The following is a 26,909-nucleotide window of genomic DNA, read 5'->3' on the forward strand; positions in this document are numbered from 1 at the left end:
AGTCACAGGCAAGGAAACCCGAGGATCTTCAAAATATTGAAAAGAGAGGCCCAGTGCCTGCCAGCCACCTCCTTAGAGATAACGTGGTCCTGTAGCCTTTGAACTAGAGGATGACCTGATCACATTCTAAATCTTTTTTTTTTCGAGTCCCAACCAAAAGTAGTTACCATTAATCACGGGCTAACCATGCATCTGTAAATACTGTTCTAAGTGTATTATATACATTTTCTTTTTTTTTTTTTCGGTACGCGGGCCTCTCACCATTGTGGCCTCTCCCGCTGCGGAGCACAGGCTCCGGAAGCACAGGCTCATTGGCCATGGCCCACGGGCCCACGGGCCCAGCCGCTCCGTGGCATGTGGGATCTTCCCGGACCAGGGCATGAACCCGCGTCCCCTGCATCGGCAGGCGGACTCTCAACCACTGCGCCACCAGGGAAGCCCTACATTTTCTTATTTAATCCTCCCAGCAATCCTTTGAGCTCCTACTGTTGTTAACCCTATTTTGCCAATGGGAAAACTGAGGCTCAGAGAGGTAAAGCAGCTGTCTCAAGGTTACCTCGCTCGACAGGGGGCGCTACGTTATGAACCCGGATGCGTTTATCTCCATCTGCGCAAGGCCACACACCCACAGTCGCCCTTCCTTTCTGCGGCTGCCACAAGTCCCCAGGCTGTAGAAACTTCTGTAGGAATCAAAGCGTTCTTGGGGCTTCCCTGGTGGCGCAGTGGTTGAGAGTCTCCCTGCTGATGCAGGGTACACGGGTTCGTGCCCCGGTCCGGGAAGATCCCACATGCCGCGGAGCAGCTGGGCCCGTGGGCCATGGCCGCTGAGCCTGTGCTTCCGGAGCCTGTGCTCCGCAGCGGGAGAGGCCACAACGGTGAGAGGCCCGCGTACCGCAAAAAAAAAAAATCGTTCCACCGAGTCCTAACCCCATATGTGATCCTCCTGCAAAGTCACGCAGCAGACGCCCTCACAGAAACCTCCCAGCTGAGCCAAGGAAGATCAGGGAGCTAAGAGGAGGTTCTCCGAGCTTGCCAAGACTCGCCAGCTGTCTGGCTCGCCTGCTGGTCCTGGAGGAGTTCTGGGGAAGCTTTATAATTAGAGCCGGATCCATCCTCCACGAGGTTGGGCCAGAATTCCATGCTGGGGAGAAGGAGGCTCTTAATCTGGCCGCGCTTTCTCGCTCTCTCTCCGGTCACGCCAGCTTTATGTTGGGTGTGGTATTTAGCAAGCTGCTCAGGAGATCTGGAGGAACCCTCTGCAGGCAGCCCCCTCCAGGCTTCATCTATTTGGGGTGGATGAATGTTCAACTAATCAACTGAATTCCAGGGAATCGTTCAGTGATGTCTCCCAGCAGCCAAGGTCAAGGTGATGGATGTGAACTCTGGAGCCAGATGCACTTGCATTTTAACACGGGCCTTGCCATGTATTGGCACCGTGAGCTTGGCAAATAGGAAGGATAATGGAAATTGAAGAAACATTTCCTCTGTGTCAAAAGCTTTCTGTCACAAGGGTCATTTACTCCCCGTAACAGCCCTATGGGGAAGACTATTATTATACCATTGACAGACGAGGAAACTGTGGCACAGACAGATTGAGCGCCAAGGGGATGGGGGTGGGCACCACCAGCATCTTCTACGTTCTGAAATGCACATCCTTGGGTCCCACTAGGGATATGTGATTTCAAGAGTCCACAGCCTCAGAGCAACATCTTCTCTTTGCCCTTCAGTGTATCCCTGAATTAATTAGACCCCCACCAAGTGCTCAGTCAGCATAAGTTTTGCTACTTTGTCAATGCCATCATAAAGATAACCCAGAGGACACGAGCTTAGGAGAAGTTGCCTTACTGTTTTCCTGCCATACTGGTCTGAGATGTTTCCCCAGAGGGTAGAACTGGACATCATGCCGACAAAAACCACCTGTGTGGGCAAAGACAGTTTCTGTTAGATAATGACACGGAGCATCGTGGAGAAAAGGAACACCAAATTGAAAGTGTGACATCACACTCCTGTAATAAGAATGAAGCAAGCTTTACTGAGAACGTGTTGAGATGCAAATACTAGTCTACATGCTTCATGTTACTGTTTAAGCCTCACAACAATCCTATGGGGCGGGTGCTATTATTATCCCCATTTCACAGATGAGGAAACAGAGACTCAGAGAGGGGAGGTCACATGGCCTGGGTCACACAAGTTTAAGTGATGCAGCCTGGGCTGGAATCAGGCTGCATGGCTGCAGAGCTAGTATTTTACCAATTTCTCACCAAACCCAAGAAATGTCTTATGGCTAAAAAAATGTTAAAGGTTGCAAGGTAGAGTTTGGAGGATATGAAAACAGGAGACAGGAGGTTAGGATGGGAGTTGTAAGCCATTAGCAAGAGACAGCAACCATGGAGTGCTCACTGTGTGCTGGGCAAAGTCCTTGTTCCGTTGTTAACCCTTGATCAGAGCAGATGAGTTATAAATGCTCATACCCATTTTATAGATGGGTAGCTTGAGGTTTAGAAGTTTTAAGAAACCTGCTCTTATCCCAGGGAGGAGAGGGTAGAGACAGGTCTTAAACCCAAACAGGACGACTAGAGCTCTCTTCACTGTTCTATCCTTTCCGGAGCACTCACCAAGTGTCAGACACCACACTGAATGCTTTTTACATATGTCTTACCTAATTCTCACAGCAGCCCTAAGGAGTGGGTACTGTTATTATCCCCAGTTTACATATAAGGCCACCGAGGCCCAGAGACGGGAATGGCACTGCTTAGTGTGGTCTGAACCCAAAAGCATTCCTCCAGGCATGGCCTAGAGCAGAGGGCTCCAAACCGGCTACACAGAGGTGTTCCAAGGGAGAAGCAGATTTGGATACTTTTAAAGGAATTCATTTCCAAGTTCTCAACTTCTATAGAGATTCTTTCCTGAGAACAGGTTAGGGGTCTCACCAGTTCCCTCCTCCCTTTCTCAACCACCCCTCCCCCACTTCTCCCTACCGCATCCTCCCAATGCAGCTCACAGCACATTGCTTTGAGGTTAAACCCTCCAGGATGCCTCTGAAAGGACACCAATGACACAGTTACAAATCCTTTCGCAAGTCATCTTGATTCCAATTCCATTTTATTATTATTATTTTTTATTTTATTTATTTATTTATTTTTTGCGGTACGCTGGCCTCTCACTGTTGTGGCCTCTCCCGTTGCGGAGCACAGGATCCGGACGCGCAGGCTCAGCGGCCATGGCTCACGGGCCCAGCCGCTCCGCAGCATGTGGGATCCTCCCGGACCGGGGCATGAACCCGCGTCCCCTGCATCGGCAGGCGGACTCTCAACCACTGCGCCACCAGGGAAGCCCCATTTTATTATTTTTAACCAAATTGCAGGAGAGCCTAATCAAGCTGTCAGCAAATTAGAACACTAAAAATAATTTTTCATAAACGACTGCTGTGTGCTCTTCAGCACGAAACTTGGAAGTTGTTGAAAAACATCAAGTGGCATTAGTTTACTGAGTTATTACAAAACTCCTTCAGTTTCCTCCCCCCAAAGTCTTTATATGTGAACAAAGCCTTTCATATTCGTATCCATTCAATAAATATGAAAAGTAGGAGTAGCCTAGTGGCTGAACCCTGTCTCATTTTAGCAATAAGTAACGATTCAAGAATGCATGACATAATTGGGAAACACTCCGTAGCCCTCATGAAGAGGTGTGTTCCTGATAAGGTGACTTATGTTTAGCAATTATTTATCAAAATTAATTCTATCTTGTTTTGATCTGTTGCTTATTACTAAAAATTATCATGATAACTTACTGCAGGAGAAAAATGTTAATACTCAGAACCTTATGATCTCAGAAAATTAAAAACAATAACTTAAAATGTCACAAAAACTATGATAGGGTGACAAATGAAGTACTTTCAAGCATAATAAAACATTACATTAAGATAAAATTATCTGGAGAAATGGAATGAAAATACCGGTTCAAGAAGAAAACAAAACAATGCAAAATTTCCAAATTCTTCTGAAGAGCTTATTCATGTTATTTTTACACAGGTGATGGTGGGTAGCAGATAAATATTTCAATTCCACTGGACACATTAAAAAGAGTGATATGGGACTCCCCTGGTGGCGCGGTGGTTAAGAATCTGCCTGCCAGTGCAGGGGACATGGGTTTGAGCCCTGGTCTGGGAAGATCCCACATGACGCCAAACAGCTAAGCTCGTGCGCTACCGAGCCTGCGCTCTAGAGCCCGTGAGCCACAACTACTGAAACCCGCGCGCCTAGAGCCATGCTCCGCAACAAGAGAAGCCACCGCAATGAGAAGCCCACACACCACAACAATGAGCAGCCCCCGCTCGCCGCAACTAGAAGAAGCCCACGCGCAGCAACAGAGACCTGACGCAGCCAAAAATAAATAAATAGATAAATAAATAAATAAATTTTTAAAAAATAAAGAGTGATATGAAAATTTAATTTGAACTTTTAATATTTCAATACTCCAGAAATTATATAAGCTGCAACTATAATTTTAAAGTTTTAACGTCAATTTAAAAACTTGTGAGACTCCTGGGGGCTGCATAGTTTTTACACAATTCTTTTCTAGATTAGCGAGAGCAAAAGTGTTTGATGATTACTGTCTTGGGGTAAAGTGTGGCCTTAGTCATGTGCTAAATGATATCCTTACATCCCGAAAGAGTCAAGCAACCCTGTAAACACCCGTTTTCTCCCATTCTCACTCTCCCAGGGGAGACCTAGGCACCGCAGAGTACTGGTTATATATCACAGTAATTACGGTAATCTCACACAGTATTGCCTGTGACAGCAACGACGGTCAGTCTCATCCTTCTTATGTACTTTATGCAGCTGAAGCAGCTCCTGCAGTGCCCTAACTTTTCTGCAGAAAACTTGGCTATGGAACTTCACTGCTTTACTAGCCCATGAGTCCAAACCTGATACCATAGGAAAGTGATCCAGGGCAGTAAGCTGGGGGCAGGGGCTCTGAGTCTGCCTGGCCTTGATTTCAATCCTGCCTCTGCCTCTGATAGGCTGTGTGAGTTTGGGCAAGTCATCGCACCTGTCTGAGACTTAGTGTCCTTATCTGTAGAAATGGGAGGAGTAATAACAGCACCTCTTTCATAGGTTGAGAGGGTTAAAGAAGTAAAGCATAGAAAACCCCTAGCACAGATGATGGCATGTAAGTGCTCGTTGATAAATGGTGGCTGTTAGGAACCACTGACAAGGGATCAAAAAGGCCTCGCATCACAAAAACACAGACCTGTGATTATTCCTTAGGAGGTATTAGTGAGAATGAGGAATATAAGAAAGAAGTATCATCTACCCGACCTCTACCATGGGCTAGGCACTCTAGGGGTTTTGTTGACCATCCGAAGTCAAACAGGCGTTATCACCCCTATTTTGCAGATGATGCAATAGAGCCGAAAGTGTCTCATTCAAGGTCACACATCTCAAGGTAACTAAACCACAAAAATCCAGATGTATGCGCTTATGAAGTTCCTTATTGCCTTGTCGCCAAAGGCCAAAGGCACTCAGGCCATTCTAGAACAGTTGTCCGTAGAAAAACAGCATTCTGGGAGGCATTCCTAGTCAGCAATGACTCTGCCACTAGCTAGGCTGTGTGACCTTTTGTGAGTGACTTAACCTCTCTGCACTCATCTTCCTCAGCTCATAATAGTACCTACCTCATAGCATTGTGAGGATTAAAAAGCACAATGTATATTGCACATATATTGTATACAGTGTATATAAAGCCATTTGCACTGTAAATGCTCGATAAACATTAGCTTTTGTGGGTATCATTATTTTTATCCTCTTATCCAGCCTGGCCATTCCCCTCCCTTTTAGAAGATTGCCGTTGAACTATCTCTGACAAAAATTAAGCGTCTGACTCATGCTCCTCCAAGCCTTAGTTCCAGGGAGCAGCAGCTCCTACAATTTATTGAACATGTACTATGTTGTTTCCAATCCTCAAGTCACCCTCATGTGGGAGGAACTGGCATCTCCTTTTTGGAAGAGTGAGGCTTATAAGGTTTAAGTGATACGATCAGGCGCGTTCCAGCTTCCTGGCAATTGAGCAGGATATCTGGGGCCCTCAGGTAGCTGGAACCCCCAGGAGAGGTTAGAGTTGGCTGCAAAGCTGCCAGGATACGTGAGATGGACAAGGCAGGAGGAATCTGAGGTAATGGTGTTTCCATTCAGGGTTTAAGTCTTTTCTGTTGAGTCCTTGGCAGCAGAAGGAGGAGGGGGACATCCTACAGAAACCACCCCTCCCCCCCGGGGGGACCAGAAATGTGCACAACAGGAAAGAGCTGCTGGGCTGCCTACCGAGGTCAGCAACGCCACCTGCCAGCTGGGCAGCCGCCACTCGCAGTGCAGCTGCGGCGCAAGGATGCTGAGGATCATCATCTCCATGGCGTCAGCCATCTGCAGGGAGCAAGCAAACATCATGAGGCCAGGATGCTGCCTGGGCCGGGGACGGCTGGCCCCTCACCAAGTCCACGACCCCAAGCGAGTGCGTACAAAAATCCCTCTTCTACCTTCTGCTGAGTGCCCTATCACACATCAAAACACACTGAAAGTTGGGACTTCCCTGGAGGTCCAGTGGTTAAGACTCCACCCTCCCAACGCAGGGGGCACGGGTTTGACCAGGGCGGGGAAGTAAGATCCTGCATGCCGATCCCGCATGCCGCTGCAGAGCGGTCAAAAATACAATAGATAAATTAAATTTTAAAAACACACTGAAACAAAGCACCGCCTGTAAGGGTGGGATAGGGAGGGTGGGAGGGAGGGAGATGCAAGAGGGAAGAGATATGGGAACATATGTATATGTATAACTGATTCACTTTGTTATAAAGCAGAAACTAACACACCATTGTAAAGCAATTATACCCCAATAAAGATGTTAAAAAAAAAAAAACAACAAAAAACACTGAAAGCTCCAGTAGTTAAAACAGTGTGGTGCCATGCAGGAATTGACAACTAGACATTCAACATTCTTTGTGTGTGTGTGTTCTCCCGTGTTTGGAAAAACTTAGGGGCACTCCCCGAATGAAGTGGTAAGATATCATATTTCGAAAATCAGAAGAACATTTTTATAGAGGTAGAGAGACAATGACCTTTTTCTCTTATAGCTCAATTAAAAACTAGTTTCTCTTTGGTCATCATTCATGTAGAATTGTCAGTATAGTTAATGAGTGACCTTTTAACATTATTAAAACATACTGGGAAGCCCTGGTAATTAAATATAGTGGTACCTTTACTGGATTAAACAGACAGAGCAGTGGCACAGAAATGAGAGTCAAGAAGCAAACCCATGTAGCCGTGGGAATGTGGTGGATGATAAAGGCGGCTCTGCAAATTAGTGGGAAAAATGATGTGGGGAAATTGATGACTGTTTGGAAAACTATGTAGTTAAATCTCAGTCTTGCACTAGTCACAAAAATCAATTTCAATTGTATTAACGGTCCAGATGCATTATTTGCTTTAGGTAGATTAAGGGAGTTTGACGAGGGCTCATGAGCCCCTTAAAACAAAGGCACATTTTGATCTGTGCATGTTTTTCTAGGGTGAGCCTCACAGATGACATCAGAATCTTATAGAAGCCCTGAGCCTCAAAGGGTTGAGAGCCACTTAATTAACCAGAAGCTTCAACTTCTCCTTGAGGGCAACTGTCAACCACACCTAACCTCCGCAGCCCCCAACCCCCAGACCTTCATTATCACCCAGGGTCACTCAACCCAAACTCTGCTGATTCAAGCAAAGGTTCTATGTGGAAGGAGCTGTGTCCTTCCATGTAGACCATGGAAAGCCAGTTGAGCAGCACAGGTGTTCCTTGGAAACTGAAGGGGAGGTCACTGTCCCCAGAGATACTTGCCCAAGCCAAGCCGGTGAGAACAGAGAGCTTCCATTGAAATTTTCCAAAACCAATGGCTTCCACCGCATCTTCCACCATGAAAGTATCTGGGAGGGAGAAGGAGGAGGTGGAGGAAGGAGTCAGTGCATCTTGCAGTTGTCCTAGTGTGTGGGGCCTGGGTGGGGGGCGGGGGGGTTCCCTGGCCAAGCTCTTTAAAGGCAGTGCATGCTGCTTCTAGAACTTATCCTAGAAAAACCTTCCAGCAAGCATGAAGGTATATCTTGCTGCGAAGTCCAATGCAACACTGTTTCTACAAAAGGAAAAACTGGACCACCCAGAATGTCTATCAACAGGGAATTGGTTAAATTATTTTATATATTATATTTAAATGTTTATATATCTACATTATGAAATACAACCCATCTGTTTAAAAATGGGCAGATATAGAAAGATGCATACAGTATATATTGCTAATTTTAAGAAAACAAAGCAAGATGGACCACGGGAAGCAAGATTAAGTGTCCACAGACTGTCGACAGGGTTATCTGTCAGCATTCACTTTTTTGTACATTTCGATCATGTCTGAATGCTTCCTAAATAAACACATATTATTTGTATACTCAGAAAAAAATAAGGATATAATTTAGAAGCTCATAAGTGTTTTGAGAAAGACGAAAAGACTAAATGCAATGTGGTGTGCTGGACTGGTTCCTGTAACAGCACTGCTGGGAAAACTGGTGAAATCTGAATGAAGTCTGGAGTTTCCTGGATAGTATTGCACCGGTGTTAATTTCTTAGTTTTGACAAGTGTGCCATGGTTAAGTAAGATGTTAACTTTAGGGGAAGCTGCATGAAGAGTATATGAAAAAATAACAGACAAAAAAGATTTTGAGAAAGATAAAAAGAGTATATGAGAACTCTCTGTGCTATCTTTGCAAATTTTCTGTAAATTTAAAATAATCCAGGGACTTCCCTGACAGTCCAGTGGTTAAGGCTCTGCGCTCCCAATGCAGGGGGCACAGGTTCAATCCCTGGTCGGGGAACTAAGGTTTGCATGCTGCACAGCAAGGCCAAAAAAAAAAAAAGTCCAAAATGAAAAGTTAACTAAAAAATAAAAATACTAAAGGAGCATGCTGGGTGGTCTTCCTGTGGGGCCTCTGAGGATCTCATCAGCCTCTGCTGGGAGTTGTCATCTTATCAGAATTTCAGTCATGGGCCCCTTATAGCAATCATAATTTTCTCTAGAAGTATGAGCTGGTGTTTATCACACCAGCAGGGTCTGGTTTCCTTCAGTAAAAATATTGAGGAGAAAGCACAGTGAGTTCTATAACATCATCAATAATAAGAACAGTAATAGTAATAATATAATGGTGACTTTATGGAGTGCTCCCTGTGGGCCAGGCACTGCCCTAAGAGCTTGATGTACATTATCTCATTTACTCCCTGTCACAACTACTAGTTAAGGCTCAGTCTTAGCCCCATTTTACAGAGGAGGACACGAACTTGCCCACTGTTAACGTAGCTGGCACACTGAGCTCTGGGAACTGAGCCCAGATCAGCCCGAGCCTGAAGCCACTGCTTCTAACCTCTGCCTCCCCTTCCTCCCCAGGCATTGCCTCCTTAGATCTGCCAACAACAGGCCTTGGGCTCAAGCCATTAATCCTCTCTCTTGTTGGGAATCGCTCTCAGGAATGCATAGAATGTTTTCATCCATCAGCATCGTCAGGTGGTGAGGGGAGACCAGGTCCCCTAGCACGGCTTCAAGTCTCTTGTTTGACCATCTGTATTCAGAGGGAGCACAGGGTCATGGGTAGGAATGTGGGCTCTGAGGCCAGATTTCCTGGGTGTAAATCCAGCTTGGCTAAGTTCTAGCTGTGTGACCCTGGGCAAGACACTTAACCTTCTGTACTTCCGTGTCCTCTCCTGGAAAATGGGAAAGATAATCGTAATACTTCCAATGGGAACTGTTGTGAAGATTAGATGGGTAAGATGTGTAAAGTGCTTAGAACAGTGCCTGGCACAGAGTAAATCCTCAGCCTGTGTCTGCTGCTCTAATCACTACTGTCATCTTCACAATCACCATTGCCACCATCATCATTACATTATCATCAGCACAATCATCATCTCTAGCATCATCATCATCATCATCATCATCATCATCACATCATCATCATCATCATCATCATTATCATCTCTATCACCATCATCATCATCATCATTGTCGCTGCCATCCTCAGTGAAGTGTTAGTCAATGTTGTTGACTGTCAGGGATTATGATATAACCTTGCCTGCTGAAGAAAGCCATGTAGGTCCAGCCCCACACTTCCAGTGTCACCCCTGGCCTCCAGGCCCTCCTACCTGCCCCTTCACAAGATCCCTCTGAGCATACCACCTGGAGAGGCAACCCTGGTACCTCAGAGCCCCTGACTGTGGCCTGGGCCGACACCCCAAATTCAGGGTCCCCTCACCGTCAGTGGGATTGGCAAACTCCTTAGGCACAGCTGCCCCATCATCCAGTTCGACGGCCTCTAGGCCTGCACGGACCCCTTCAATCTGGACCTCATGCTCTCCCGAAGCCGTGTCGTCCTCTGACCTTGCACTCTCGCCTGTGCGACGGAATTTCACCACCCTAGAGGACAGAGCAAATCTGGTCATGATGGCTAGAACTCCTCCTCAACGGCCTTGCAGTATAGCTGTTGTGTCCAAAACAGGTGACAAGCTTTCTCTCATGGTCCAGAGAGTTGAATGGGTGGAGGAGAGGTGGGGGTGGGCATTTCTGTTGAGCTGGACTGTGGGGAGGGTGACAACTTTAAGGGCTGCCTAGTACAGTTGGATGGGTTGGGCACTGCACAACTCCAGGGGGAGCCCTGTTCACATGGTAAGTTATGTGAATGAGGATATCCTTGCGCTAGACCTAAAAACTGGTTGGAAGTACATGTGTTTCAGAATTTACGTTCCTCTATCTATATCTAATGGAAGTAACAATTTGGTCACCTAAGGGTAACATTATGCCCACCAAAAGTTGCCCACACAGTACTTTTTTTTTAATTTAAAGTGGATGCCAATGTTTTAAAATTAGGAGAATTCACATAAAAATCCAGATTCCCGACATCTCTTTCAAAGTAGAATATCTGGCCATCTGGGGCACACATTCTAATAAGGGACCAACGTGGCTAGACCAGGGCTAGATGGGACACACGATGCACAGGTGACCACAGTCTTGTCCTCTCCAAATAACCTCCAGCCCTGACAGTCTCCTGCCACTTATCTTTATACTTGCTCTGTGTTCCACTCACTTGGCACTTTGTCCCCTTTGTCTGGCTCTGTAGGCATTTGAGTTTGAGACCCCGTGGACTCCACTCTCAACACAATACATTCCTTCACACTGTGCTGCTTCTTGTTACTCTGGAAAACGCCTTGACTTTTCTGAGCAGCAACTTCTTAATCTGGGACTCAGAGGCAAAAATACAAGTCTCCTCCAACTTCCTCACCCCCAAACACAAAACTCCTGCTCTCTGCCAGCCCTGTGGTGAGTTTCAGGGTGACGGCAGCAACAGGAGAGATGAGTCCCTACCCTCCCAGGAGAGAGTCATATGGAATGAGTAATGCCCATTTCTCCCAGAGCTTTGAAAAACGGAGTCTGCGATGACATGGGCATGAAGGGCAGAGGGCTGATGAGGGACTGGAGGGCAAATATGGGCAACGTTTTTAAAAGGTAAAAATGGAGACATTTCTAAGTAAAAAGTATTGCTATCAACATCATCATCAATTAATTATTGCATTATTCCATACATTTCACCAAGAATAACTGGTACTCTGGCATAGAAAGGGTAAATCTTCAGATTCCAGAAGGCTGGGGAACATTCCCTGCTTGTGAATTTGGAGAAAAGACAGATGAAATCACGGCAGTTTTGTAAATACCTGAAACTCCATTTGATGGCAAGGCTGGGCTTGGACAGCTCCAGCTGTTAATCTCATCTTGTGTTGGAAATACGCGGCAGAGCGCAGAGCACAGGGTTTGCAGGCGGATCGGCTGGGATTGAAGCTTGGAGCAAACACTCCATCCCAGCCACTACCACCACTGCACTCTCCACCACGCCCACCACCGTCTAGCAGCACCTGTGCCTCGTTCTAGGTGTTGCTTTCCATGCACTCGCTCTGCACGACAGCTCTATTAGGTTGGTATTATTATCACCATTTTACAGATAAGAAAACTGAGGCCCCAGAAGTCACAGGACTTACCCCTGGTCACAGAGCTAAAAAGGCATGGAGCCAGGGTTCACCCCCAGGTCTGTCTGATCAAAACCTTGCGTTTCTGGCCAAAGACAGGATACCATTCAAACCCTTCCATTACTCCCCATTTACTCCATTCCCCCCATCCAAAATCTTTTATTTTGAAATATTTAAAGAATATAAGATTGAATAGATAACGATGACAGAAATGTCTTTGATTCTGCTGTCCAGCTTAAAGACTAGACACTACTAGTAGGTTGAACCATATGAAATTGCCAACATTTGACCATAATTCAGTTGAAGCCACCATGTCTCTTTTCCAGTCTCTCTCTCTCACATTTTCATCGTTAATACTCTTCCTTGATCAGTGCTCTTTACAGGCATCGTTATTGGACTTCACCCTCACAATAACCCTGAGACGTGGTGACCATTACCATCCCCACAGCATAAGATATACCTATAGTCACTCTGAGCCTCAGTTTACCTTGCTATAAATTAGGTGTAATAGTTTTGTCATAGGTCGAATTCCTTAGAAGCAGATCCTAAAATGGGATTCTCTTTTTTTCACCTGTGGTAAAATACACATAACATTAAATTCAACATTGTAACCCTGTTTAAGTGTAGAGTTCTGTGGCATTAAATACATTTACAATATTGGGCAACCATCACCACTGTCCATTTCCAGAACTTTTTCATCTTCCCAAACTGAAACTCCGTACCCACTAAACACTAACTTCCAATCCCCTTTTCCCACCAGCCCCTGGCAAGAACGATTCTACTTTTTGCCTCTATGAATTTGACTACTCTAGGGACCCCACATAAGTGGAATCACACAGTAGTTGTCTTTTCGTGATTGGCTTATTTCACTTAACATCTTCAAGGTTCATTCACGTTGTTACATGTGTCAGAATTTCCGTCCTTTTAAAGGCTGGATAATGTTCCATTGTATGAAATGTGATCCACAGGGAGCTCTGGAGTGTGAATTGTACCATGGAGATTGTCCCACCCAGAGGTCTGGGGGCTTGGCTCGAATCAGTCAATCACTGGTCATGCCACCCCAGGGATGGAAGGCATAACTTCCCAGGTATCCCCAGGTGAAGTGGCTCCCCTCAGTCAAGGGACACCCTCCAGAGGTGACTGCAGCTGTGAGCTGTGAGCACCCATGATTGGCAGCAGCTGGGGGATGATCAATCTGGTAAAGGGAATCTGGACAGGCACCAAGGGTATCTGCTACAAATAATAGCCCTCCAACCATACAGCTATTTATTGAGCACTTACTAAATGCTAAGAGCTATGCCTTTTACATTATCTCCTGTTAGTTACCCTGATGATCAACCTACGAATGAGTTAATGTTATTATCCCCATTGTACAGATGAGAAAACAAATGCTCAGAGAGGTTAAGACACTTGCCTGAGGTCACTCAGCTTGAAAGAACTGAGGCTTCAGCCTGGATGTCTTTGGTATTAGAGCCCTGGGTCCTAATCACTAAGCATCAGCGCCTCTCGCGAGCATTCACCTGTGTCTGGGGAATGAATGTGAAGCCCGAACCCAGCTGCCCTGTGTGGGTGGGCTTGCCAGAGAGTGGATAACGACGTGACCTGGCGCAGGAACAGAAAGGCACAGCTCGATTCCAGCCTGGCTGACAGCTCTTCAGGTTGTCACATTTGTGCAGGGGCTCTTGAGCTGGATGGAACTTCGAAATCCCTGCGGGGCTGGTCACAACACAGAAGTCGGGGCCCCACTCCAAGAGGGTGTGACTCAGAAAGTCGCGGTTGGAGACTGAGATTTTGCATTTCCAGCACGTTCCCAGGTGGTGCTGCTCTGGCTGATCCAGCGACCGAATTAGCGCATTAGAGGCAGGCAAACAATTCTGCCCACCCCACCTTCCCCACCCCGAGTGCTGAGGGGCGGAGGCTCCTACTCTGTTGGCTGAGCTGGGTGCCTGCAGCTTACGCTCCTCACGCGAGAGGCCCAGAACCCCCGTGGCACGGGACTCAGACAAACATCCCTGCAGTCCAGAGCTGGGGCTTCCTTTGCAGCTGGAAGGCAGGTGTCACCTGGGAGCAAAGGCCAGGAAACAGACTGCCTTAGGCTTAGATATCCGGCATGAAGTTGGAATCTGGGGCTTCATTTAAGCAACACTTTTACAGCAAGAGCAGCATTTTATTCACAGTATGTATTGTGTTGGCCAAAAAGTTCGTTCGAGTTCTTTGCAGAACATGGGGGAATCCGAACGAAGTTTTTGGCCACCCCAAAATTTATTTGGGGGTAGCTCTGGAGGGATGCTGATGGGGATTATGGGGATGCTCTGAAGCCAGTGCCTACAAACTGAGTCTCAAAGCCCCCAAACCATACTGATGTGTAGCATTTGCCAATATCTGTGGGGTAAATACTCCCACTGTGACCAATTTTAAGCTCCCAATGGTTAAATAACAGGCTCTGAGATGTTCTGAATATTTCACAATCTGCTCACTAGAGCTTCTGTGAGCAGCCTCCAGCATAACTACTGTAAAAAGTCCTCAAATCGCTGTCACAAGCTACAACGCAGATGAACCTTGAAACACGATGCTGAGTGAAAGAAGCCAGACACAGAGTCACACATGTATGATTCCATTTATGTGAAGCAACTTCATAGAGACAGAAAACAGATCCGTGGTTGCCAGGGGCTGGGGAAAGAGGGATGGGGAGTGACTGCCTAATGGGTACAGAATTTCCTTTTGCGGTGATGAAAATGTTCCGGAATTAGATAGAGGTGACGGTTGTACAACACTGTGAATGTACGTCCATGTTCCCAGCAGCACTATTCACGACAGCCCAAAGGTGAAAACAACCCAGGTGTCCATCAGTGGATGAGTGGACAAGCGAAATACAGTCTGTACATAAAATGGAATATTATTCAGTTTCAAAAAGGAAGGGAAAGGGGAATTCCCTGGTGGTCCAGTGGTTAGGTCTCCGGGCTTTCACTGTCAAGGGCCCAGGTTCAACCCCTGGTGAGGGAACTGAGATCCCACAAGCTGCACAGCCAAAAAACAAACAAAAAACAGGAACAAAAAAGGAAGGAAATTCTGACACATGCTATAATATGGATGAACCTTGAAGACATGCTAATAAGTGAAATATGCCAGTCCCCAAAAGACAAATACTGCATGATTCCACTTATATAAGATACTTAGAGGAGTCAAATTCAGAGACAGAGAGTAGAATGGTGGTTTCAGGGGTTGGGAGAGGAAGGAATGGGGACTTAGTGTTTAATAGGTACAGTTTCAGTTTGGGAAGATGAAAACTTTCCGGAGATGGATGGTAGTGATGGTTGCACAACAATGTGAAGCACTTAATGCCACAGAACTATATTCTTAAAAATGGTTAAAATGGTAAATTTTATCTTATGTGTATTTTGCCATTCCCCCTCCCCCCAAAAGCCCCAAACCTTCAACCCTTAGCACTGCCATGGATATTATTACTTCTTAGTGAAATAAGTCTGACAGAGAAAGACAAATACTGTATGTTATCACTTATATGTGGCATCTAAAAGATGAAACAAACTAGGGAATGTAACAAAAAAGAAACAGACCTGTGGATAGAGAGAACAAACAAGCGGTTACCAGTGGGGAGAGGGAAGGGGGTTGGGACAAGACAGGGGTATGGGATTGAGATATAAACTACTATGTATAAAATAGATAAGCAACAAGGATATATTATACAGCACAGGGAATACAGCCAATATTTTATAATAATATAAATGGAGTCTAACCTTTAAAAGTCGTGAATCACTATGTTGTACACCTGAAACCAACATAATATTGTAAATCAACGATACCTCAATAAAAAATTTTATGTATATATCCACATGTATTTTGTAATTTTTATATGTAAATAATTACATACGTATATAAATATATATTTGTATAGTTATAAATTTATATATAACATTTATACATTATTTTATACATTTATAGATCAATTTATAGATCAATATATAGATCAATTTATAGATTTATAGATTTTATAAATTTATAGATCAATATATAATTTATAGATCAATATATAAATTAATGTTTCTAAATATATTTATAGATCAATATATAAATTAATGTTTCTAAATATATTTGTAAATATAAATAAATATGTATTTAAATATAATACATGTGGATGTATATATTACTACATAGATATTCCTGCACATTGTGAGAAAAGCTGCAAATAAAACGAACCTGATGCAGTGAGAGGCTAGTGGGGGCGGGGGGTGACATTTCAACTCTGCAAGCCACCAAGGGGTGGTGCGAAGTGGGTTCCAGGGAGGGAACAACAAAGGAGTAGGACACCCTGTCCCCAGGAAGCAACCTCCCAAATCAAAAACATAAACAGTCCCCCAAGGTATTTGTAGAAGATAGAAATGTAGAGAATTATTAAGCGCAGTAAGGAAATGAACATTTATGGGCATTATCAATGGCTTTTCAGGGGTGAGGGGAAGGCGCATGGCTCGCCCTTGACTCTGCAGGTAACGTCACAGAAGGAGATAGCTATGTGGCCTGACACTCTCCCTCTCATCACACCCTCTCCTCCAGGACCGTCCAAGGCTCTGTGCTTCCTTCTGTGACTAATAGCGACCACTGCAACCTTTTGAGAAGGTAATCTGCGTTATCTTTCAAATTTTTCAGTGCTTTGAGCTCCCACCCAGAATGCGTTCTGCAGGCAGTTCATTGTGGGGACAGGCACAGTAGGCAACGATTTACCCTACAAATAACGGCAGATATGGATTGCTGGCTTGCGCGTGTCAAGTCTAGTGTTTGCACTGTGCATCAATTATCTTATTATTCCCACTTTCATTGTCCCCTTTTTACAGATGAGGACACTCAAGCACAGAGGGGCTGGGAGCTCGCCCAAGGTCACACAGTAAGTGTCTAGGCTTTGGCAAAGCCATTGGATTTCAGTGTCCCTGTTCCCAGCCACTCTGCTGTAGTCTCATCTGGTGCTAGCACACTCCTTGCAGCTTTGCTGCGGTGATACCAAACCGGAAACAATCTTCAGGAAAGGAGTAATTAGATAGACGATGGCACATCCACTAAAGAAAATGTTAAAAAAAATTATTTATATTGATCTGTACCACATTAGCCGAAGGTGGAAACAACTTAAGTGGTCATCAGTGGATGAATGGAGAAACAAAGTGTGGTCTATCCATACAATGGAATATTACTCAGTCTTAAAAAGGATGGAAATTCTGACCCGTGCTACAACATGGATGTACTTTGAAGACATAGTGCTAAGTGAAATAAGCCCAGCACGAAAGGACAATTATTGTACGAGTCCACCTATCTGAGAGGGCCTAGAATAGTCAAATTCACAGAGAGAGAAAGTACAACAGTGGTCACCAGGTGATGGGGGGTGGTGCGGAGGGGAATGGGGAGTTAGCGGTTAATGGGTACAGAGTTTCAGTTGCAAAAGATAAGAAAATTCTGGAGATGGATGGCGGGAAAGGTAACACAACATTGTGAACGTAATTCATACCACTAACTGTACAAGTTAAATTGTTGAAATGGTAAATTTTATTATGTATATTTTAACACAATAAACACACACACACTAAACACACACACACGTTGGTTGCAAGAACCAACAGGAAAAGATTGCTGGGGCTCATTTTTTTTGGGGGGGGGGCTGCACCATGCAGCTTGCGGGATCTTAGTTCCTCAGCCGGGTATCAAACCTGGGCTTCCGGCAGTGAGAGTGCTGAGTCCTGATCACTGGACCACCAGGGAATTCCCGCTGGGGCTCCTTATGAAATGTGCTAGACTGTGGTCCCGTGATCTAGGTCCTCGGTACTAAGACTTAAGTGTGGTCTCGAACCAGAGGCCCCAGCCTCCCCTAGGGACGTGGTAGAAATGCTCAGTCTCGGGCCCTGACCCAGATCTACTGAATCAGCATCTGCATTTTAACCAGGTCCCTAGTGAATCTGTGTGCATGTTCAAGTGGGCTCAAGAATATTTTTGCTTCTACAGTCGAACATTCTGGAAGGATACTTAAGAAGCCTAAGACTGGTTGCTTCTGGGAAGGAGGATTGGATGGGAATGGGGAGTTTTAAGGAAAAGAAATTTTTTTTTTTAACTTTTCATTTTGGATCCCGCTGCAATATGTAAATTTTTTAACCTGCACATCTATTAGTTAAATAATCAATATAAATCGCAATAGCGACTATTCACAGCGCTCTTGTTGGTCTTCTAACATCAGCTAAGCATGTTACAGACTCGTTCGGCTGTGAAATGGGATGAGGACAGGCTTGCAGGACGGCCGTGAAGATTAACTGAGATTGATGAACGGGAAACTGAGGGGCATGGTGTCAATATTGGCTTTCCTCCAACCCAGCTTGGTTCAAGTCACCTTTCTGCCTTGAGCGTGGAGTACACTGACCTTTGTGAAATTCGACTTTGAGAAAATGGCTTAGCTCCCTGGAGTTTTAAACCAGGATGTGTTCACCTTCCTTCTCTGGCAATTCACTAGAAGCCAGGGCCCTTTATTTATTACAACTTGTTTTAAGACGAATGTAAAGAGAGACCTCTGACATGAAATTATAGTCCGAAAGCCAGACTACATTTTGAATCGGCTGGGTTCCTGAAAGCAGTTATCAGCTACAGGAGCCAAGATTTCCCAAGGGAAAAAAAAAAGTAATAAGACAGAAAAAGAAAATAGCAGTGGCATATGTTAAATATAGGAGGGCTTCAAAACAAGCTGGCTAATTTCTTGGCATTTGTTGTGTATATATAGCATATCATTTACCAAAATAGCAGGGAACATTTGTTTTACATAATTTTGCTATTGAAAGAAGATAAGAGCTTGAGGAAATGGCTGTCAACCCAAAGACCTCGCTTGTACCATGATGTAATTCACCTCCGTACCTTCAGTTAGGGTCTGAGACTTGATTAGGGTAAAGGCTTGAGTTCTTTGCATCTCAGCTTCTGAATACTTATCCCCTGAGTTCGTGAATCTATCAGACTGAAAAGGAAGCTTGTACCTAAGTGTGACTATTACAGGGTAGCATTTAATGTCTGAAGAGAGGGGGATTGTCATAGAAAGAAGAGCCCCACTCTGCAGACAGACTGATTTGGGTGTGAATCTCCTGCCCACCCCATTCAGTAGCTATGAGGTTACTTTACTTCTCTGGGTCTCAGTTTCCTGCTGGGAGAAGGGAAATGGTAATTCCTATCTCACGGGGTTGCCATGGAGACTAAAGGAGTTAACAGAATATCTCAATGAGCCTGGCCCCATCATTCTTCAGTATTTTAATAAGTTTATTAAGTGCTGACTATGGGCTGAAGGCTGGGATACAATAGGAGATAAAATACACCTGCCCTCTGGAAGTAGATGCCCTAGCTGGGAAGACGGTTCATGTACTAGTAACAAGAAATCATTATACATCTGCAAATCAATGAATCTTGAGAGGGAAACAGACAGGGAATAGAGAATGATTGGAGGGAAGAGTAGTCAGGATAGAGAATGATTGGAGGGAAGAGTAGTCAGGATAGAGAATGATTGGAGGGAAGAGTAGTCAGGATAGAGAATGATTGGAGGGAAGAGTAGTCAGGTTAGACTTCCCTGAGGTCTGAGAACCAGGAGAGTCCCACACAGACAGGGGAGGAGGAGAGAGAACAGCCAGTGCAAAGACCCAGAGGTAGGACTGAGGAGTAGAGGTCAGAGAAACAGGCTGAATTATAGAGCGCTCTGGAGACCACAGGGAGGATTTTTCATTGCTATCCTAAGACCAATGGGATGCCACTGAAAGGTTTCAAGTAGGGGTGACACAGTGGAAGATGATCAGAGTTGATTTAGGGAAGATCATTCAGGCACATTTTTCTACAAGAAGAGGAATAGATTGGGGAGACTGTTTTAAAATATAGGTTTTAAAAAATGTTTTTGTGTGTCACGCTTTTATTTATTTATTGGCCCCGCAGTATGTGGGATCTTAGTTCCCTGACCAGCGATCGAATCCGTGCCCCCTGCATTGGAAGGGCACAGTCTTAACCACTGCACTGCCAGGGAAGTCCCTAAAATACAGGTTTTATTATTATTTAGGTGTGGCAAGGCAAACAGATCAGGAGACAACTGCCTTTGAAAAGATTAGACTCTGTTATACTCACAGATTCCAAGAAGAGGGGGTACACCACACCTGGGAAGCCAAATGGGAAAGCACCAGGGTCAATAACGAGGCAAGAGTGAGGGGAAAATGTGGGCAAGAGTCTTTATTATGGTTTCCATAGGAAGGAAAAGGTGACGCAGGGTCACCAGGCTGAGGACTGGCTCGTCTGAGTAATTTCTCCAGGCTCTGAGTGTAGGGACTGTCTCCAGTTGTCTGGGATTTGGCTGTGGCGTGATTAGGGCAGGTGGATTAATGGGTCTGGATTGCTTGGTTTGCACATGAAAAGTACACTGGCAGGTGAGTTATTTACTAATTAACCCTGGGAGGGGAGTGCCCTCCAGGACCTTTGAGGCCCTAAGATGTCAAAACATCAGAACATAGAAAATAAAAAGCCTGATTAACACACAAAGATGGGGAGAGAAAGCAGGGAGACTGTGTGGTCAGCTGAGTGAGAAGTGATGGTGGCTCGGACCAGGGGGTACAGCAGGGTGGGTGGGCAGTGGGGTGCTGAAGCTTTTATTATTCACCTCCCCACCCTGACCCCCCCACTCTTCCAATCAGTAGAGGAAAACAGCCACACAGGGAGGCCCATCTGCAAAGCTAAACAGCAAAGGGCCGAGTTAGAACAAGTGTCCTCAGGTTTGGGGAACTCAGTCAACAAAACTGATGACCAGGGCTTCCCTGGTGGCGCAGTGGTTGAGAGTCCGCCTGCCGATGCAGGGGACGCGGGTTCGTGCCCCGGTCCGGGAAGATCCCACATGCCGCGGAGCTGCTGGGCCCGTGAGCCATGGCCGCTGAGCCTGCGCGTCCAGAGCCTGTGCTCCGCAACGGGAGAGGCCACAACAGTGAGAGGCCCACGTACCGCGAAAAAACAAAACAAAACAAAACAAAACTGATGACCAGAGCCCCTTAGCCCCGTCCCAGGTACTCAGCTACATCACACTGGGACTTCTTTGGAATCTGAAACCTACTGACAAATGGGGTTAGATGCTGTGGGCCTGGAGCAGAGAAACTGCCAGGGTCACTGACAAATGGACTTGCTTTGTCTCCTTCAGGATAAGACCTGGGGACTCGCTGATCTGCCTGATTTGGTTAGAGTCTTCTCAGGGGCTGAACCTCTGTCTTCCAATATTTGAACTTCTGGCATGTGAAAGAAGGTGCTTGTGCACGTTGGACCCTGAGGATAGAGCTTGAACTGCTGGATATAAAGAGGGAAACAGATTTCAACAAAATATAAGGAGGCTTCTCAGGTAGAGAAGTCCAGAGATGAAAAGGCTGCTTTAGATGGTAGTGGGCTCCCCTTCATGAAAGGTCTAGGAGAGGCAGGTGTCCACGTGTATGGACTCAGGAGTAATGATGTTTAATACGTAGCACTCAGCATGCCAAGGGCAAGCCTAAATGCTATATATAATTATATACAGTAAATATATAGATAGCATATATATCTTTTTTTTTTGAGTTTTTGTGGCATTATATTTAGTCATCTTGGCTGGTTTAGTCACATTGTTGTTGTTTATTTTTTGGCTGCCGCTGCATGGCATATGGGACCTCAGTTCCCCGACCAGGGATCGAACCCACACCACCTCCATTGGAAGCATGGAGTCATAACCACTGGACCGCCAGGGAAGTCCCTAGCATATGTATATCTTATATAATCTCTTCAGCAACCCTAGGAGGGAGGGTTATTAATATCCCCAGTTTATAGACAAGTAAACTGAGGCTCTGGTCCAAGTCCCCTAGAGTGTATATAGTATCCTAGGTTCCTGGCCTGAGTAGCTCCAGAACCCATGATCTTAACCAGTAGCAGATGCTCCTCTGAGGCCAAGAGTACCCCCTAGGGAACCAATTACAATGCCGATTCCTGGCCATTCTCCAGACCTAAAGCTTTTGCATCTCTGCAGAGCAGGGCCCATGAATCTGAATTTTAATAAGATGCTGATGGTGGCCACAGATGTTTAGAAGCCACCACTTGGATCCCCTCTTGAGTGGAATTGAGAATATGAGGTATAAGGGGTTGGAGTGATGACTTTTAAGGTCCTTTCCGTTCCTGAATGTCTAGAAGTCTATAATTAATGGAAAATATCGTTCTCTGTGGATTTCTTTTTTTTGTATTTTCCTGCCACCCCCCATTGACCTGAATAGCTTTGAGCTTGGTCCCTGGATAATGGACCAATAGCTTATATTCTAGACAAAAGGCAATGAACACAAATAAATAATAGTTAAAATTTGTTAAGCCCTCACCACGTGCTGGGAGCTCCACTAAGTATTTTATGAGCCTTATGCCCTGTGAGGTGGACGCTATTACTATCCCCACTTTACAGATGATGAAACTGAGGCCCGGAGAAGAAAAGTAACTTGCCCAAGGTTACCTTCCAAGTCAGCAGGAAAGTCAGAATTCAAATCCAGGTCTACTTGAGCAGAGAGGCCACACACTTAATCATTCTGTGATGTGGCCTCAGTGGGGGGATGGGTAACTTCTAACAGGGGGAACTGAAAGCCTGGGGGACAACTTTCCAGGCAGTTTGTCTTTGCAACTTATTTATCCACTCCTTCATTCAACAAGCAGTGGTTCTCAATGGGGCAGCCATTCAGTCTCCCAGGAGACACCGGCAATGTCTGGAGACAGTTTTGATTGTCACAACTTGGAGGGGCAGTTGGTGGTTGTGACATCCTGTGGGTAGAGGCCAGGGATGCTGCTAAACAGCCTATAATGTCTAGGACAGCCCCTCATGACAAAGTGTCATCTGGTCTAAAATGAACAGCGTTGAGGTTAAAAACCCCATGTTTAAGAAAGAGATGCTCTTAATAATGACACCAGAATAATCACCATAAGCCAGATGGTACCAGGCACGTCCATCTAGAGAGCTTAGGATCACAGTCTTTTAAAGCCAAAAATGGGGACTTCCCTGGTGGTCCAGTGGGTAAGACTCCACGCTCCCAATGCAGGGGGCCCGGGTTTGATCCCTGGTCGGGGAACTAGATCCTGCATGCATGCCACAACTAAGAAGTCCGCATGCCTCAACGAAGATCCCGTGTGCTGCAACTAAGATGAGGCGCAGCCAAAATAAAATAAAATAAATAAATATTTTTTAAAAAAGCCAAAAATGCCCTTGAAGGTGGCCCAGGCACCCTCTTATGTCTCAGGGAAGTTAAATGAATTGCCCAAGATCACATAATGATTCACATTCAGATCTGTTATTCTTTTAGACAGCCCAGAGAAGAGCTTGGCTGGGCTGTAAAGCCACTGTCAGGGTCAGTAGGCCCTTGAACAACCCTCTCTAAGGCCTAAGACCACCTAAGCAATGGCCTCTTTGCAAGGAGATTTTCTTTCTTTGGCCTCCAGACTGTTCCACTTAAGTCACTGAAACACATATTCCCTAGAGGTGAAGCTGGCTGGCATGTGTTTGAAATGATGGGGTGTGAGCAGCTTTGAGCCTGAGAGTTGTTTTGTTTTGTTTTTTTAAATTGAAGTATAGTTGATTTACAATGTTGTGTTAGTTTCTGGTGTACAGCAAAGTGATTCAGTTATACATATATATACATATTCTTTTTCATATTTTTTCCATTACGGTTCATTACAGGACATTGAATATAGTTCCCTGTGCTATACAGTAGGACCTTGTTTATCTATTTCATATACAGTAGTGTGTATCTGCTAATGCCAAACTCCTAATTTATGCCTCCCCCACTCCCTTTCCCCTTTGGTAACCATAAGTTTGTTTTCTACGTCTCTGAGTCTGTTTTTGTTTTGCAAATAAGTTCATTTCTATCATATTTTAGATTCCACATCTAAGTGATATCATATGGTATTTGTCTTTCTCCTTCTGACTTACTTTGCTTAGTATGATAATCTCTAGGTCCATCCACGTTGCTGCAAATGGCATTATTTCATTCCTTTTTAATGCCCGAGTAATATTCCAATTTGTATATATACACCACATCTTCTTTATCCAGTCATCTATCAATGGACACTTAAGTTATTTCCATGTCTTGGCTATTGTAAATAGTGCTGCTATGAACATTGGGGTGCATGTGTCTTTTCGAATTATGGTTTTCTCTGTGTATACGCCCAGGAGTGGGATTGCAGGATCATATGGTAACTCTATTTTTAGTTTTTTAAGGAACCTCCATACTGTTCTCCAGAGTGGCTGCACCAATGTATAGTCCTACCAACAATGTAGGAGGGTTCCCTTTTCTCCACACCCTCTCCAGCATTTGTTATTTGTAGACTTTTTGATGATGGCCATTCTGACCGTGTGAATACCTCACTGTAGTTTTTTTGTTTTGTTTTGCTTTAAGAAACTTAGTATTATCTTTATTTTCATTTATTTATTTATTTTGCTGCTCAGCATGTGTGATCTTAGTTTCCCGACCAGGGATCGAACCCATGCCCCCTGTATTGGAAGCTCGGAGTCTTAACCACTGGACTGCCAGGGAAGTCCCCTCATCGTAGTTTTGATTTGCATTTCTCTACTAATGAGCAATGCTGAGCATCTTTTCATGTGCCTGTTGGCCATCTGTATGTCTTCTTTGGAGGAATGTCTGTTTAGGTCTTCTGCCCATTTTTGGATTGGGTCGTTTGGTTTTTTGTTACTGAGCTGTATGGAGCTTGAGTTTTTAAAAGCCTGTGGTGGGTTAACCTTGAGGATTCCTAGGCTACTCCAATAACTCCCTACTTTTTGCCTGAGGTGGGTGACAATGAAACTCCCATCTCTCCTCCTTGGCCAGGAATCCTTTCCTTTTGCCCCGATGAGCCTCAGGGGGATGGGAGCCAACATGAAGCCCCACGTGTGCCTTAGCCGCCTACTCTGGTCCTGTCTCTGTGCAGCAGTCTCCTCATTTAGAGGAAACAAGACCTGCTTCCAGTTCCTTCCCTAGAACCAAGAATGAATCCTTATGGGCACAAAGAACTTGCCTGGGACAGTTTCAAGAACGTAGTCATGTAATCAGTAAGTCAAACTGCATTCTCTCAACCTCCCTGATTTAATGGAAGGGGATGGGGAAGCAGAACGGCAAATAGGATGAAACAAGGTTATGTGTGATCTTTCCATGGGGACTCAGTGCTTTAGCTGCTAAAACTTAATAATGGTGGCCCCCACTGTTAAGGAGAATGATTAAGCTGATGGACAGATTTTTCTGATTTTTCCATTCATACAGTTTTTGTTGTTGTTGTTGTTTTTGCGGTACGCGGGCCTCTCACTGTTGTGGCCTCTCCCGTTGCAGAGCACAGGCTCCGGACGCACAGGCTCAGCGGCCATGGCTCACCGGCCCAGCCGCTCCGCGGCATGTGGGATCCTCCCGGACCGGGGCACGAACCCGCGTCGCCTGCATCGGCAGGCGGACTCTCAACCACTGCGCCACCAGGGAAGCCCTCATACAGTTTTTATTTAATCCTTTGGCCTGGTCTATACTGAAATCCAGTATCAGATGGAATCTAGGCAATGCCCCACCTTCTTGGGATACATTAGACCCCCGCCGTGTGTGAAGCTTTCACACTCGTAAGTAAAGACAGACACTAAACAACAAGTAAGCAAATTACATGGTACGTTAGTAGGTGATAAGTGCTATAAAAAAAGAAAAAGCTGAACACGGTCTGGAAGATGGGGGAAACGGGCTGCAGTTTTTTTCAATTATGGTAAAATACACATAAGATAAAATTTATCATTTTAACCATGTTTTTAAAGAGTACAGTTCAGTGGTATTAACTATATTCACAATGTTGCACAACAATTACCACTGTCCATCCACAGAACTCTTTTCCTCTTGTAAAACTGAAACTCTGTACCCACTACGCAGATCCCCCTACTCCACTTCGCCAGTCTCTGGCCATTCGACTTTATGTCTCCATGAATTTGATTACTTTAGGAACCTCATATAGTGGAATCATACACCAGCTGTCCTTCGGTGTCTGGCTTATTTCACTTAGCATAATGTCCTCAAGGTTTATCCATGTTGTAGCACGTGTCAGCATTTCCCTCCTTTTTCAGACTAAACAATATTCCACTGTATGGAGAGACCACATTTGTTTATCCACTCATCCATGAAGGGACACTTGGGCTGCTTCCACCTTTTGGCTATTGCAAATAATGCTGCTATGACATTGGCTGTACAGATATCTCCTCAGTACTCTGCTTTCAATTCTTTTGTGGGTATATACCCAGAAGTGGAATTGCTGGGTCATATGGTAATTCTATTTTTAATTTTTTGAGGAACCACCCTACTGTTTTCCATGGAGGCTGCACCATTTGTGACTCTCGCCAACAGTCAGTGTGTAAGAATTCCAATTTCCCCACATCCTCACCAACACCTGTTATTTTTATTTATTTTTGGTAGTTGCCATCCTAATGGCTGTGAGAGAGGGCTGCAAATTTTAAGGAGGTGGTCAGAGTAGGCTTTGGTGAGATGGTGGCATTTGAGACTTGACAAAGGTGAAGCAGATACTCTGCAGAAGAGCTTTCTAGGTAGAGAGAACAGTGGGTCCTGGGGCAGAAAGAAGCCTACATGGTGTGTTTGAGGCAAAACAAGGAGACAGAATGGCTGCATGAGGGGGTGGGAGAGGAGAAGAGCTCTGGAGGGTTTTGAACAGAGGAGGGATGTGACCTGACTTTTAAAGAATCCCTCTGGTGCTGTGTTGAGAATGGGCTATAGGGAGACAAGGGCAGGAACAGGAGGACCAGAAAGATGACCACTGGAATCAAC

At 45.1% G+C, this 26,909-nt stretch overlaps 1 protein-coding gene across 4 annotated transcripts in view; it reads right to left on the reverse strand.

Annotated features, from left to right (window-relative positions):
• Nucleotides 1-26,909, reverse strand: part of SVOP (SV2 related protein) — an 88,792-nt gene that overhangs the window by 57,530 nt on the left and 4,353 nt on the right. For all 4 annotated transcript variants that reach the window (XR_003436670.1, XM_027124475.1, XM_027124476.1 and 1 more), the window contains exons 2-5: nucleotides 10,317-10,477; nucleotides 7,870-7,955; nucleotides 6,321-6,419; nucleotides 1,846-1,917 (exon numbers count right to left, since the gene is read on the reverse strand). Coding sequence is in view for 3 of the 4 variants with exons in the window: in XM_027124475.1 (XP_026980276.1) it covers nucleotides 1,846-1,917; nucleotides 6,321-6,419; nucleotides 7,870-7,955; nucleotides 10,317-10,477 (418 nt within the window). In the remaining variant the exon portion in view is untranslated. The remainder of the gene's footprint in view (nucleotides 1-1,845; nucleotides 1,918-6,320; nucleotides 6,420-7,869; nucleotides 7,956-10,316; nucleotides 10,478-26,909) is intronic.

The sequence above is a fragment of the Aethalodelphis obliquidens genome, unplaced genomic scaffold (assembly GCF_003676395.1).
Source record: "Aethalodelphis obliquidens isolate GAN/ISIS:26980383/991018 unplaced genomic scaffold, ASM367639v1 scaffold28, whole genome shotgun sequence".
NCBI classification, from domain to species: Eukaryota; Metazoa; Chordata; class Mammalia; order Artiodactyla; family Delphinidae; genus Aethalodelphis; species Aethalodelphis obliquidens.